The sequence below is a fragment of the Myxocyprinus asiaticus genome, chromosome 1 (genome assembly GCF_019703515.2).
Source record: "Myxocyprinus asiaticus isolate MX2 ecotype Aquarium Trade chromosome 1, UBuf_Myxa_2, whole genome shotgun sequence".
NCBI classification, from domain to species: Eukaryota; Metazoa; Chordata; class Actinopteri; order Cypriniformes; family Catostomidae; genus Myxocyprinus; species Myxocyprinus asiaticus.
This window is the reverse complement of record NC_059344.1, coordinates 21,209,350-21,222,415: the sequence shown is the minus strand read 5'-3', so window position 1 is coordinate 21,222,415 and position 13,066 is coordinate 21,209,350. Positions and strand designations below refer to the sequence as shown.

Genomic DNA, 13,066 nt, shown 5'->3' with positions numbered 1-13,066 from the left:
ACCTATCATTTTTGTTTATGTTCTGCTGAAGAAATAAAGTCATACACATCTGAGATGGCATGAAAATGAGTAAATGATGAGAGCATTTTCATTTTTGGGTGAACTATCCCTTTAAGTTGGGATAGGAGAAAGTATTTTAACATTAAATTAAAAGAATAAATAATAATAATAATAATAATAATAATAATAATAATTACACACATTAGCTTAAATATCTCTTGGGAAAATATTGCTGATTGTGTCAGCCTTTGCTCCGTTAAATAAACCAAAATCCCTCTTTGGAATGGCTGAAAACAAACACTTGAGAATCACAGTGATAGCCCGATTTCAGCCGATCACCTTTATTTATCAGTTGCCATGGAAACACCAATGAGCTGTTGGCAAACACAGCTGTCATTCAAACAATCAGTATACAAAAAAAGTTGTGAGGCACGAATAATAAGATCCTACAACACTATTCAGAATTACAATTCAGTAACAAACTATCACAGACTCCTGTTAAATAAACAGATCATAATATTCACACAAACAGGCTGGTTAATGTTTTTCCCTCATGAAATTTACTGTCAGACAGAATATAAAATCCCAACTTTCTTCTTTCTGTCTACTAGTAATTCATTAATAATTACAGACAAACAGATAGTTGAGATCTCTATATGTACGAATCCAGGCTGACTGTAGCATGTATGTGCCCAATATGACTGTCTGGGTGAGAAGGCTCAGTCTGTTAAAGATGAGTTTGAGCCAGACCAATTACCCAAAGAGACTACGATTCCCTTTCACAGCTAGTAATTAACCTAATGAACTGATTATAGCCCCTGCAGTATGTATCTATGGGAGTCTTTGTGTGTGTGTGCATGTGTGATGTAATTAGAGACTAACTCACAGAGTGTGAAAATGTATTACCTCTGAGGTGTCGCCCTGAACAAGCCAAGATTCATTGGGTAATATTGTCAGATCCCAGACATGGGGTGTGTTAATTTGAACTGCTGAACACATATCATATGCATATCGCCTTCTGCAATGTAATGAATCTTGTTTGCATCCTTATTATCATACATAATGTACTGTGAAACAGGGCCCTGACCACCATACACACTAAGAGCAACTAGAACCCAGAGAAAAAATCAACCTGGTCTCATAGAATGAACGTTACTTTATATACATTTTTGCAAACTGACTTGTACGTGCTGCTTTCTACATTTCGCTGCAGTTTCCTGGTTAAATGAACACTAGAGGCACTACAACAACTGTGTGGTTTAATCACTGCCACACAAATCACGAGTACAATTGCTGATTTTGACTTTATAAAACATTTTTTCCACTCTATTACTCACCCCCAGCTATGTTATGATATCAAATCACTTTTACTTTAACGCATGATTTGCATGATTCCTATGTCTTTAGCTTGCTTGGTAGCTCACCTGATAGAGCGTTGGACTTTTGGCTTGACGCGGTTTGAGTGCAACCAAAGACACACAAAAGTGAAAGTGGCATAAAGGCGACACAAAATGACATGGTTGCTTCAGTTAATGTGTGTTTTTTTTTTTTTTTTTTTTTTTTTTTTTTTTTATTTGCATTTTAAAACACTATCGGTTAGGGTTAGGTGTTGTTTAAGGGTGAGGATGTCTGTTTTGTTAAACACTCATTTATCATTTCGGATACTATTGGTTAAGGTTAGGGTACATTTTTAGATTAGGGAGGTACGTTTTACTTATTAAAACCTAATCTAACCTAACCTTACCTAACCTAAACTAATCTAAAATTCACCTAAAAAACAAAACAAATTTTGCTCAGTTTTGGCAACCCTGTTGGACATTTCACTTGAAAACTGCAGTCAAATGTGTAATGAAGCACATAATTTCAGTTTTGCAAAAATGTTGCAATGCTCACATAAATTTCATAAGACCAGACTGGAAATAATTTCCTGTAGCACAAATGGTGTAGGAGTTGTTTAATCCTGATCAATAGTAATGATGATGCTTACCTTAGCCGAAACCACAAATTAATGTGGATAGCGTAGCTCAGATCATTTGGTCTAGAAAGAAATGTTTGAGTTCAAATAGATATCTTTGACTTAAATTTTAGTTAAGTTTGTGACATTGTTGAGATGTTCTTAAAAGTAAAATCTGAAAATCAGGAGATTTAAATCTCCTTTTGCTTCCCATTTAATCTTAGAAACAACTGAGATAAGAAAGAGATATGCTATGTGTGCATGATTATCCATGCAATCATGGCTGCAATTATGCATTAGCATGTGTGTTTGTATACAGTATGTATTAAATATAAATTGGTTGTGTGAGTGTGTGTGTGTGTGGGCGGGTTTGGGTGGTTTGCGAGAACTTTTTTTAGGTTACAAACTGGTATTGTGCTATAAATGTGGTTTATGAGGACATTTCTAGCTTAAAAAACATACTAAACAATGTTTTACTGAAAATGTAAAAATGCAGAAAGTTTTTTGTGAGGGTTAGGTTTAGGAGTAGGGTTAGGGGATAGAATCCATAGTTCTTAGTCGTACAGTATAAAAATCATTACTTCTATGGAGAGTCCTCATAAGGACAGCCGCACCAACATGTGTGTGTGTGTGTGTGTGTGTGTGTGTGTGTGTGTGTGTGTGATTCTGTCCAGACTCACAGCAGGGTTCTGTTATTTACTACAGGCTTTTCATAAATGCTACAGTAATCAGATCAGCACAAATGAGCATGTCCTGCTAGCCCAGATAAACCTTCTGACACACAAACACATACACACACTCAGCATCACTCATATAAATCTGAGCCAATACACATATGTATGAATTCACAAATCTACCAAATCATAAATCAACTGTTGAGAGAGAGGACAAGATCAAATACAGATGGGAGAGAAAGCATTGCTTCCTTGTTCACCTGTCATGCAAGACTATCAACTAAATCAGGACAGAAAATCAGTTTTTGCTATAGAACATCAGAACATCACACACACACCAGGGTTATGTGTACCCATGGAGTACAAGCAGGTTCCAGGGGGAAGATTTTTTTTAGGGCTGTCAAAAGATTAAAATAATTCAAATCAATCGAGTGTTTTTTTTTTTTTTTTTTTGGTAAATAACTTTACACAGTTGCTTGCCTTCTTTTCTTTGTTAAACCTATAAAACAGATATTATGACTTTAAAATAAAATATTAGGACTGTCAAAAGATTCACAATTGAAAATCTTGTGATTTAGTATTATTATTTTATAATTTTTTTTGTAAATAATGACTTTACAGTCAGGTACTTGTTAAACCTTTAAAATAGAAACTGCAGCTTTAAAATAATTATTTAAATAATTAAAATCCGTCTTTACACAGTCACTTTTTTATTTTTGCTTTGTTAAGCATATAAAAAATAAGTTACGACTTTAATCACTCTTGTGATTATTATTATGGTTTATTTTTTATTTTTTGTAAATAACATCTTTACACATTCAGTTACTTTTTAAGGGAAAAAAAATATGTGTAATAATACATTTAGTTAATTTGTGTGGATGTCACTTGTAGCAGAAGATACACCTGACCTGTTGAGACGGGTCAGAGGTCAGTTTCTACAACGGTGTTCTTTATTCTTATCACTCACACTTCTCCAAAACAAATCCATGGAATATTCAATGCTTTCTTCTTTTCATCCCATCAAATCTCTCAACCAATCGAACTGATATCAAACCAAATGCAATTGTAAAATATCAAGGTTGATAGCTTCTCAAACTGCTTCAATTGAGAAGAAGCTACTAGGAGAGACTGTTTTTCACTCACACTATTAATTGTTTTAAGTTTAAAAGGGTATCATTGTATTACATGCTTAATGATCCCAGCATCCAGTAGAATGTGAGTTAAAAGACACATTTCTGGTTTGATGTCATGTGAACAGGTATTTGAGACTTACTGCTGGGGCTGTGGTGGTACCAAAGCCAAAAAGAAAAGTTGGGAAATTCCTGTTCTAGAGAACACTAAAAACTCTAACCTGTGAAAGGGCGTTATTGCCGATTGTCTGTCCTGTCGTTTTGAAAGAACTGCTGGAGGAGGTTTCCAACAAATCTTCTTCTTTCAGCTGGCCAGCGTCTCCATGCCCGCCCCCATCACATCTGGACAACAGCGAAGCAAAGCAACACACACTGCCTGGACACAGCCTGGGCATGGTGGGTCCCTTCAACCATCCACGCATAAACATGCTTACACACACATAACCGGCAGAAGTCAGACAGTAGCACACGCTCACTTCCTTGTGGCTGCACCTAAAATGACACACCTTTTAACAACAGAACTTCCTCTAACCGATGAGGTGATAAGACCGCCCAGTCTATTACACCTAGGCCTGCCCTCTGAGAATGAACACACACACACACACACACACACACACACACACACACACACACTCAAGCAGATGGAGGAGGTCTATATATAAAACTAGATAAACTAGTTTGGTGAGCGTCACTATTCACAGACTCACATAAAATTCCAACCACCAATAGGCCAAGACAGATGTTCCAAGAGGATTTTTAGATCTGTAAATCAACCTTCCAAGGACCAGAGCTCCCAAGGCATTTACCAAGCAAATATACAGACACTGAGATTGCTGTTGACAAGGGTCTTAAATGCGGAAACTCTGAACAGTAGATTAGTAATATCTAGTTAACATTTTGACTGTGGAACATTGAGCCAATCTAAAAGTGCTAGCTGTCACACAAACAGGTGGGACATGGAAGAGATGAGCAAGAGCATGTGGTGAAAGGAGGAAAAAAGTCAGAAACACAGACAGCAAGATACACACACAGCGAAGTATGAAGGATGGGCTCTATCTGATGTGCTTTGGCGGCTGTGTCTAGTCTTGTCAGTGCATACTAGGAGACACTATAATGACACAAAGCAAAATGATATGTTCATCTCCCTGACAGCAAACACACACACACACACACACACACACACACACACACACACACACACACACACACACACACACAGAAAGAATAATTTTTTTCAGTCTTTCATTTCTACAAACCCCCACCCTGTCTTTCTGATCTTCTGTTCTCACTGCAGCTCCACCCTGTTGAATAGACACGCTTTGCTGATTGTTTTTTGGATGCTTCCCATGGTCAATCAGAAAACCATCAATAATAGCTGACCAGAACTTTTTTTTTTTTTTTTTTTTGCTGGTGAACAATATGGCTATGCTGGTCCATCAACCAGACCAGCACTACTAACCATTTTGGACCAGCATGTCTATTCAGGTCTAAGCTGGTCTCTTCAACACAGTAAACCTCTTAGTCTAAATGTGTCTGCTGTTTTGGGGCCTGGCAATGAGCTAAGAAAAGCTTAGAAAAAAATTGCTTAATTTTTTATTTATTTTTTGTTTATTTCACAGATAATTGTCAACTATGGGGGGCCTTGGAGTTAAAAAGGTTGAGAAACACTGGTCAAAGAGATCCAATTTTGTTCATAATTCATTTTGCAGTAAAGAGCTGGGCTGAATTAAATGAGATGTCAGCTCATATGGCTCTGTTTATGAGCACTGAAAGACTATATTTGTGTGTTGTATGTCTTTGAGTAGACACTAGGTGGTGGTAGTTGCAGGAGCTAGAGCAGCAATGCAGTTATTTGTAATCGTCTGTTGTTAGTATTACTGTCGCTGGTGAGGCCTCAAACAGTAGTGTTAATCACAGATAGAGATACACAAACACAAATATAAAAACACATTAGAAGACCCTGCATATAACTGATTCCAGTGAATGTACACACTGAAACACACATCTGATGTGTCATGGTGGCCTATGATATTATGATGGCATGCAAGGTTGTTATGGCAACTGTCCAAGTATACTGGCCCCCCGGTCAGAAGAGAAACAGACGATCTGAAGGGCCACCAGGCCACACACACACACACACACACGCACGCACATGTTGGTGCGGCTATCCTTATGAGGACTCTCCATGAGTTTTATACTGTACGAACTATAGATTCTATCCCCTAACCCTACCCCTAAACCTAACCCTCACAAAAAACTTTCTGCATTTTTACATTTTCAAAAAAACATTGTTTAGTATGTTTTTTAAGCAATTTGAATTATGGAGACACTAGAAATGTCCTCATAAACCACATTTATAGCATAATACCCTTGTAATAACCAGTTTGTATCCTAAAATATAGTCCTCGCAAACCACCCAAACCCGCCCACACACACACACACACACACACACACACACACACACAGGAAATCAACACAAACTCCCACAGCAACATGCTGGGCTGATGGCAACCTGCTGCTGGAGAGGAAATGAAATGCTTTGTCACTTCCTGCTAGAGAGTGAAACAAACGTAAAGGACTGGCACAGTCACACAACATATGGGGCTGAGCCAGCTAATCTGTGAATGAAGAGACAGATCCCGCTGCCAGCGTTAAACCTAATGAACCCTCACATCAGATTGAGAATCTACATCAGCGTCAACACCATTCTCTCTGAGGACGTACAGTGGAAATTCTCCTTCATATTTAGGCTGATTAAACATGGCTGGGTCCAAATATAGATGACAATTAATGACAATTAAGGTTTTTGTTGAAACCACACTTTGGGAAATAAGATGATCAAATGAACATGCACACACACTGAGTTACTGGGGATTGCATCCAGCGTACACCATAAATCTGAGGCTGATTTCACATAATCCCTAGAGAGAGTGTGTGAGAGAGAGAGAGAGAGAGAGAGAGAGCGAGAGAGAGGATGTCTTGGAATCTTTTCGGAGTGTATGCAACTTGTCATGAAGACAAGTTTTCCGTCCCCTTAATCTTTCTCTCTTTTTGAAATAATCTTTGCTTCTGACGTCAAACTCTGAAGAAGCATGCGCACAACACTTGTGTACATTAGATAAGCTGGTAAGGATGGCAGCAAAGATTTTTACATGCAATGCGTAATTGGGGTAATGCAAAATTCTACCTGTGCTGATCGGTTTATTCTTAAGTCATCACTCTTAACATAAAATACTCTTTGTTGTCACTTGCTAAAGTAAAGAAGTAATATGAAACGGCCACTGAACAAATCCGTGAATGAAATTAAAAATGAAGGATGAATCAGAATCCCCACCACTATCTGAAAAGTCGCGAACACGGAAAACTAGAGCAATGTAAATAGTCAAGTATCCCAGTGCTTTTATACTAAATGTCAGCACTCTTGGAATGTTGTCAGCACTCTTGGAATTGGAATGCCAATCAGATTAAAGGATCGGAACTAAATGTTATATGAAATTATTTAGTTTAATCCATTTGACACATTCCATCTGTTTAGCAAGTGTACTTGTTAAAAAATATTTCAAGTTAATTATCCTCCATGTTAGGCTGTGGTTCTTGGACAACATGAGTTTAAAATTCGGCTCATGATATTTTCCCATCCTGTCTTTTCCACATCTTTTCCCCATCATTACAGTAATCTTAATGGTAGTTGCTCAGCTGGCACAAGCACTCACGTAAATAAACCATCAATGGCAGCACCAAACAAGAACTAACTAGCATAAACCACCTTAGACCTGCATGGAAATGGCATGCTGGTTAAGGTGTTCTTTTTAATAGGGTTAAATGTCTTAAAGAAGTACATCACAAATTGACTCAGGCAGTGCACATAGATGCAGAGGAGCCTGTGTCGCAGTCTTCCGGAGGTCTCCAGCTGGCACTGAGGGTAGTCATGTGAAGCTATGTTTTTCAGTTTGCGAGGTGGCCGCCTCACTTCAACAGCTTTTATTCTCTACCGTCACAGTGCATGACACATCAATTTTATGCTTAGAGGTACAGTCTCTTCTCAACAAAGTGAGATAGACTGTCCTTTGGAATGGTTCATGACAGTGGATCTGAAAAACGCATCCTTTCATGTACAAATAGCCCCTTGTGACAGGTATTCTTGAGATTCACCTTCGAAGGGGCGAAATATCAGTTTAAGGTCCTTCTCATTGGCTTGTCCCTGGCTCCTTGAATATTTACCAAATGTATCAGTGCAGCCCTCACTATGCTATGGCTGTGCAGTGTCCGTGTATTGGACTACCTTGATGAATGGCTGCTCTTAGCGCAATCAGAGGAGTTGCCGTGCAAGCAAAGGGATCTGTAGTTTATATACCTAGAGCTTTTGGTCCTCAGAGTCAATTGGGCAAAGAGTGTCTTGGTGCCCAGTTGAAAGTTTTTCAGTCTTGGGAATGAAACTCAACTCTGTGAGCATGATGGCGTGTTTGACTGACGCCCTTGTTAAGTCTATTCTTCAATGTTCAAGTTGGGAGTAGCCTTGCCACTACAATAATTCCAGCAGATGTTGGGGTTGATAGCGGCTGCTGTCACCCCTCTGGGTTTACCACACGAGGGCTCTCCAGTGCTGGGTCAACTCTAGAGTGCCTCGTCATATTTGGCGATGCAGTTACTTGTGCTTCCTTGTGACACACACAGTATAGCTGCGATCAAGAATGCCCTAATTCTATCAGAAGTATGTTGCGCTGAGCCAAGTGGCCTGATACAAAGTTGTCACAACGGATGCATCCAACATGGGCTGGGGTGCCATGTGCATTGTTATTTGGCTTTTGGCACCTGGACAAGTGCAAGAGTTACGTGGCACATAAATTGCCAGTGCTGTTGCAGTGCTCTTTGCTTCAAAACCTTTTGGGCAGATGTGCAGGGCTTTCACCTTCTGGTCCATTCAGACAGCACCGCAGTTGGAGCATTCATAAATCAACAAGGGGGAATGCGTTCGTGCCCAATCTTGGTTCTCGTGTGTCATATTCACCTCCTCTCGATACGAGTGCATGTATGAGCAGTATGGCGTTATGGTAAATGATTCCCATAGTGTCAGCTACTGACGCAGCATCTAGAGACAACTTATAAGGGATAGACTTTGTTACAAATTAAACCTTGATTCCCTGAAAAGAGGGAACGAAGCGCTGCGTAGTTTGCCGCACTACTGATTTCTCGCTGTTAAGGGACAGAGAGATGGCTCCTCCCTTCAGTTATAAATTCCTGATGAAATTAATCTGTGCTCCATTTCAAATGCCCACAATGATGCGTGCATGAGGAGCGGAGCATCAAGTGCCATCTGCCAAAATGATAGGCTTCAGAGTTTAGTACTCCCGGGAGGAATTTCCATAGCGTCAGCTGATGCAGTGTCTCAATCCCTCCTTTCCAGAAACTGAGGTAATACGACACTTCTGCACTTTATTCCAAATCTTCTTAAGCCATATGATTAATTTGTGTAATGAACAGACAGAAATTGTAATTGTTGTTCACTCTTAGGTTATTGATTAATGGCAGCACCCAAATCAAAGTACAGTTTGACGTCAATAACTTTAAACCCCATTGTTTCTTGAGTGTCTCGTGACCAAACGTCAAGGTGTCAAAACTATGCACTAGTCGCCAGATTTTACTTGGGTGCTGCCGTTGAGAGTAACATTTGAGTACCTACAGGTGCATCTCAATAAATTAGAATGTCATGGAAAAGTTCATTTATTTCAGTAATTCAACTCAAATTGTGAAACTCGTGTATTAAATAAATTCATTGCACACAGACTGAAGTAGTTTATGTCTTTGGTTCTTTTAATTGTGATGATTTTGGCTCACATTTAACAAAAACCCACCAATTCACTATCTCAAAAAATTAGAATATGGTGACATGCCAATCAGCTAATCAACTCAAAACACCTGCAAAGGTTTCCTGAGCCTTCAAAATGGTCTCTCAGTTTGGTTCACTAGGCTACACAATCATGGGGAAGACTGCTGATCTGACAGTTGTCCAGAAGACAATCATTGACACCCTTCACAAGGAGGGTAAGCCACAAACATTCATTGCCAAAGAAGCTGGCTGTTCACAGAGTGCTGTATCCAAGCATGTTAACAGAAAGTTGAGTGGAAGGAAAAAGTGTGGAAGAAAAAGATGCACAACCAACCGAGAGAACCGCAGCCTTATGAGGATTGTCAAGCAAAATCGATTCAAGAATTTGGGTGAACTTCACAAGGAATGGACTGAGGCTGGGGTCAAGGCATCAAGAGCCACCACACACAGACGTGTCAAGGAATTTGGCTACAGTTGTCGTATTCCTCTTGTTATGCCACTCCTGAACCACAGACAATGTCAGAGGCATCTTACCTGGGCTAAGGAGAAGAACTGGACTGTTGCCCAGTGGTCCAAAGTCCTCTTTTCAGATGAGAGCAAGTTTTGTATTTCATTTGGAAACCAAGGTCCTAGAGTCTGGAGGAAGGGTGGAGAAGCTCATAGCCCAAGTTGCTTGAAGTCCAGTGTTAAGTTTCCACAGTCTGTGATGATCTGGGGTGCAATGTCATCTGCTGGTGTTGGTCCATTGTGTTTTTTGAAAACCAAAGTCACTGCACCCGTTTACCAAGAAATTTTGGAGCACTTCATGCTTCCTTCTGCTGACCAGCTTTTTAAAGATGCTGATTTCATTTTCCAGCAGGATTTGGCACCTGCCCACACTGCCAAAAGCACCAAAAGTTGGTTAAATGACCATGGTGTTGGTGTGCTTGACTGGTCAGCAAACTCACCAGACCTGAACCCCATAGAGAATCTATGGGGTATTGTCAAGAGGAAAATGAGAAACAAGAGACCAAAAAATGCAGATGAGCTGAAGGCCACTGTCAAAGAAACCTGGGGTTCCATACCACCTCGGCAGTGCCACAAACTGATCGCCTCCATGCCACGCCAAATTGAGGCAGTAATTAAAGCAAAAGGAGCCCCTACCAAGTATTGAGTACATATGCAGTAAATGAACATACTTTCCAGAAGGCCAACAATTCACTATGAACTTAAATGAACTTTTCCACAACATTCTAATTTATTGAGATGCACCTGTAGATAGCTAGCAAACATAGCTATGCCACACTCATAATACGTAAACATTTAAGATTCCTTAAAGCTGTGTAAAGATGCTGAATTAAATTACGTTGAGTGTTAAAATATGTTGTCAAAACTAGTAATAGAACTTCTAAACAAAGTCTGTGATGTGCAATATTTGATTGTGGGCAAGTTTCGTGGTAAAATAGTCAGTTAGGACCAATGTTGTCATTGTGGAAATGTGTGTGTGTAATGTGATACCCTCTTGTCTACCCTCTTGGGGAACATTGTCATTACAAACTATTAAAAACTACTAAACGCATGGTGATGTTAAGAGGATCTAAACGTAAAACGTATCGTGATGTAAGAGGATCTAATTTGCATGCTTGGATGGTTTCTCTACTCATACTTATCTACAGAGCTTAATCTGCATAGAGATTATACTATGTGATTGCTTAATTCAGCAGAAAATGTTTTCACTACCTGAGCACTACCAGTTAAGAGTGGAACTGCTGACAACACACACACACACACACACACACACACACACACACACAGAACACATTAACAACTTATGTTCACTTATGAACACACTCAGAGGACACAGGTGTGCAGCTGTGACCTGCACACAGAACAGGTGTTGGGTCAGGTGTGTGTGGCTCAGTTGAAAGGTTAATTGGAATGTTAGTCAACATCAATTATCTCTTTCTCCCCTGTGTTCATAAGTGAACGTTAGTACATTTCAGTTTGTCAGTGAGTTCTGTTTGTGTGTGTGTTGTCAGCAGTTCCTCTCTAAACTGCCAGTGCTCAGTCTCCTCAGGCAGTTAAAATATTTTCTGCAGAAAAAAAAATAAACAAATTTACGAACATTCAAATGACCTCTTAACATCAATACATATTATGCGTATAGTTTATAATGACTAAGTTCCTCAAGAGGGGAGAGGATGACCACATCACATTACACACAGGGTCTGTCCCAAAACAGCATCCTCTGGAGGCAGCTTTTTAAGGCATCAAAGGCACGTGTGAGGGACTCGACATGGAGGCGAAGGTAGAATCCAAATGCAGGAAGTTTATTTACAATCAGGATACAAATCCAAAACACAAGGCAGAGATGTAGTCGTGAAACAGGCAAAACAGTTGTTAACAGGTAATCAGTCCAACCAGGCAAACAGAGCAAAACAGTAATCCAAAATCGGTAATCCAGTAAAGCAGGCACAGTGGTCATAACAAGTAGGCAATGAAACAGGCAATGAAACAGACAATGAGAATCACGCTTGGTAAGGCAGTAAAACTGGCAATACTCCGCAAGGTCACAATGGCAATGCATGGCTATTTATATGATACAAACAGGAAGTCACCATAGAAGAAACGGTTCAGTGTCAGTATTCAGGAGAGGGCTCCCTCTGGTGGACGGCAGAAGGGATATCAGCCTCATTCGTTACAGCACGCTCCCGACGCGAAATCTTAATTATGATGTCTTCTAAGATATCTCCTTTTGGCCAAATTCTAAGGTAGTATCGTATGTATCCTTCCCCAGGTAGGCGATCCCAGAATGCACCTTGATGAGCTCTGCAGAAAAATAAATCCATGATGGCGGACGAAGTGAGAGAAATTCTGATAATAAAAATACTTATAATCCATTCAATACTAAAAAGTATAGATAAATAACAGTTTAATATGATCCAAAACCAACTATTTTACCCAAAATGTGTGTGAGATGTGTATTTATACTCATTAGAGGATTGCATCCTTTCTCTTGCGTCTCCTGTATTGAAATCAGTTGCAAGTCGAGTGTCCCATGCGCTGCGTGTGAGGAGCGCTATTTGAGTGATGCGTGGAGCTGCTGCCTAAGTTGAGCGCTCCAAATTGGTCTCTTATGAAGCTTCATTTCAGTTAGGATGCTGACATAGTAGACAGCTGTCTATGTAGACAGGAGACAGTGAGGCAGCTCACAAAGTTTTGGAACAGACCCACACATTTAGATCCGGTCTGTTTTATACAAATTAAATTTTTCATTTTGTGCTCCCCGGATGAAAGAAAGGTTTGGATTGGATTGACATCAGGGTGAGCAGGGACTAAACACGGTTCAAGGAATGAAATTTTTTTTTTTTTGCAGAAGGTAACAGAAAATGGGAACAAAGTGATTTTCAATTGCTCTGGAGTGAAAACGTAATTTTTAAATGCTGATCACTGGTTATAACGAGTTAATTTTGTTCTGATAATTTTTGAATGAAACCAAAGG

The 13,066-nt window shown here is 39.6% G+C and overlaps 1 protein-coding gene across 4 annotated transcripts in view; it reads right to left on the bottom strand.

Annotated features, from left to right (window-relative positions):
* The window catches only part of LOC127440773 (diacylglycerol kinase delta-like), a 114,807-nt gene that overhangs the window by 47,629 nt on the left and 54,112 nt on the right, over nucleotides 1-13,066 (bottom strand). For 2 of the 4 annotated variants that reach the window (XM_051697648.1, XM_051697657.1), the window contains exon 1: nucleotides 3,980-4,222. The exons of the other annotated variants lie outside the window; for them this stretch is intronic. In XM_051697648.1, the coding sequence (XP_051553608.1) occupies nucleotides 3,980-4,186 (207 nt within the window). In that variant the 5' untranslated portion in view covers nucleotides 4,187-4,222. Of the gene's footprint in view, nucleotides 1-3,979; nucleotides 4,223-13,066 lie in introns of those variants that run through there. 4 annotated transcript variants of the gene reach the window in all.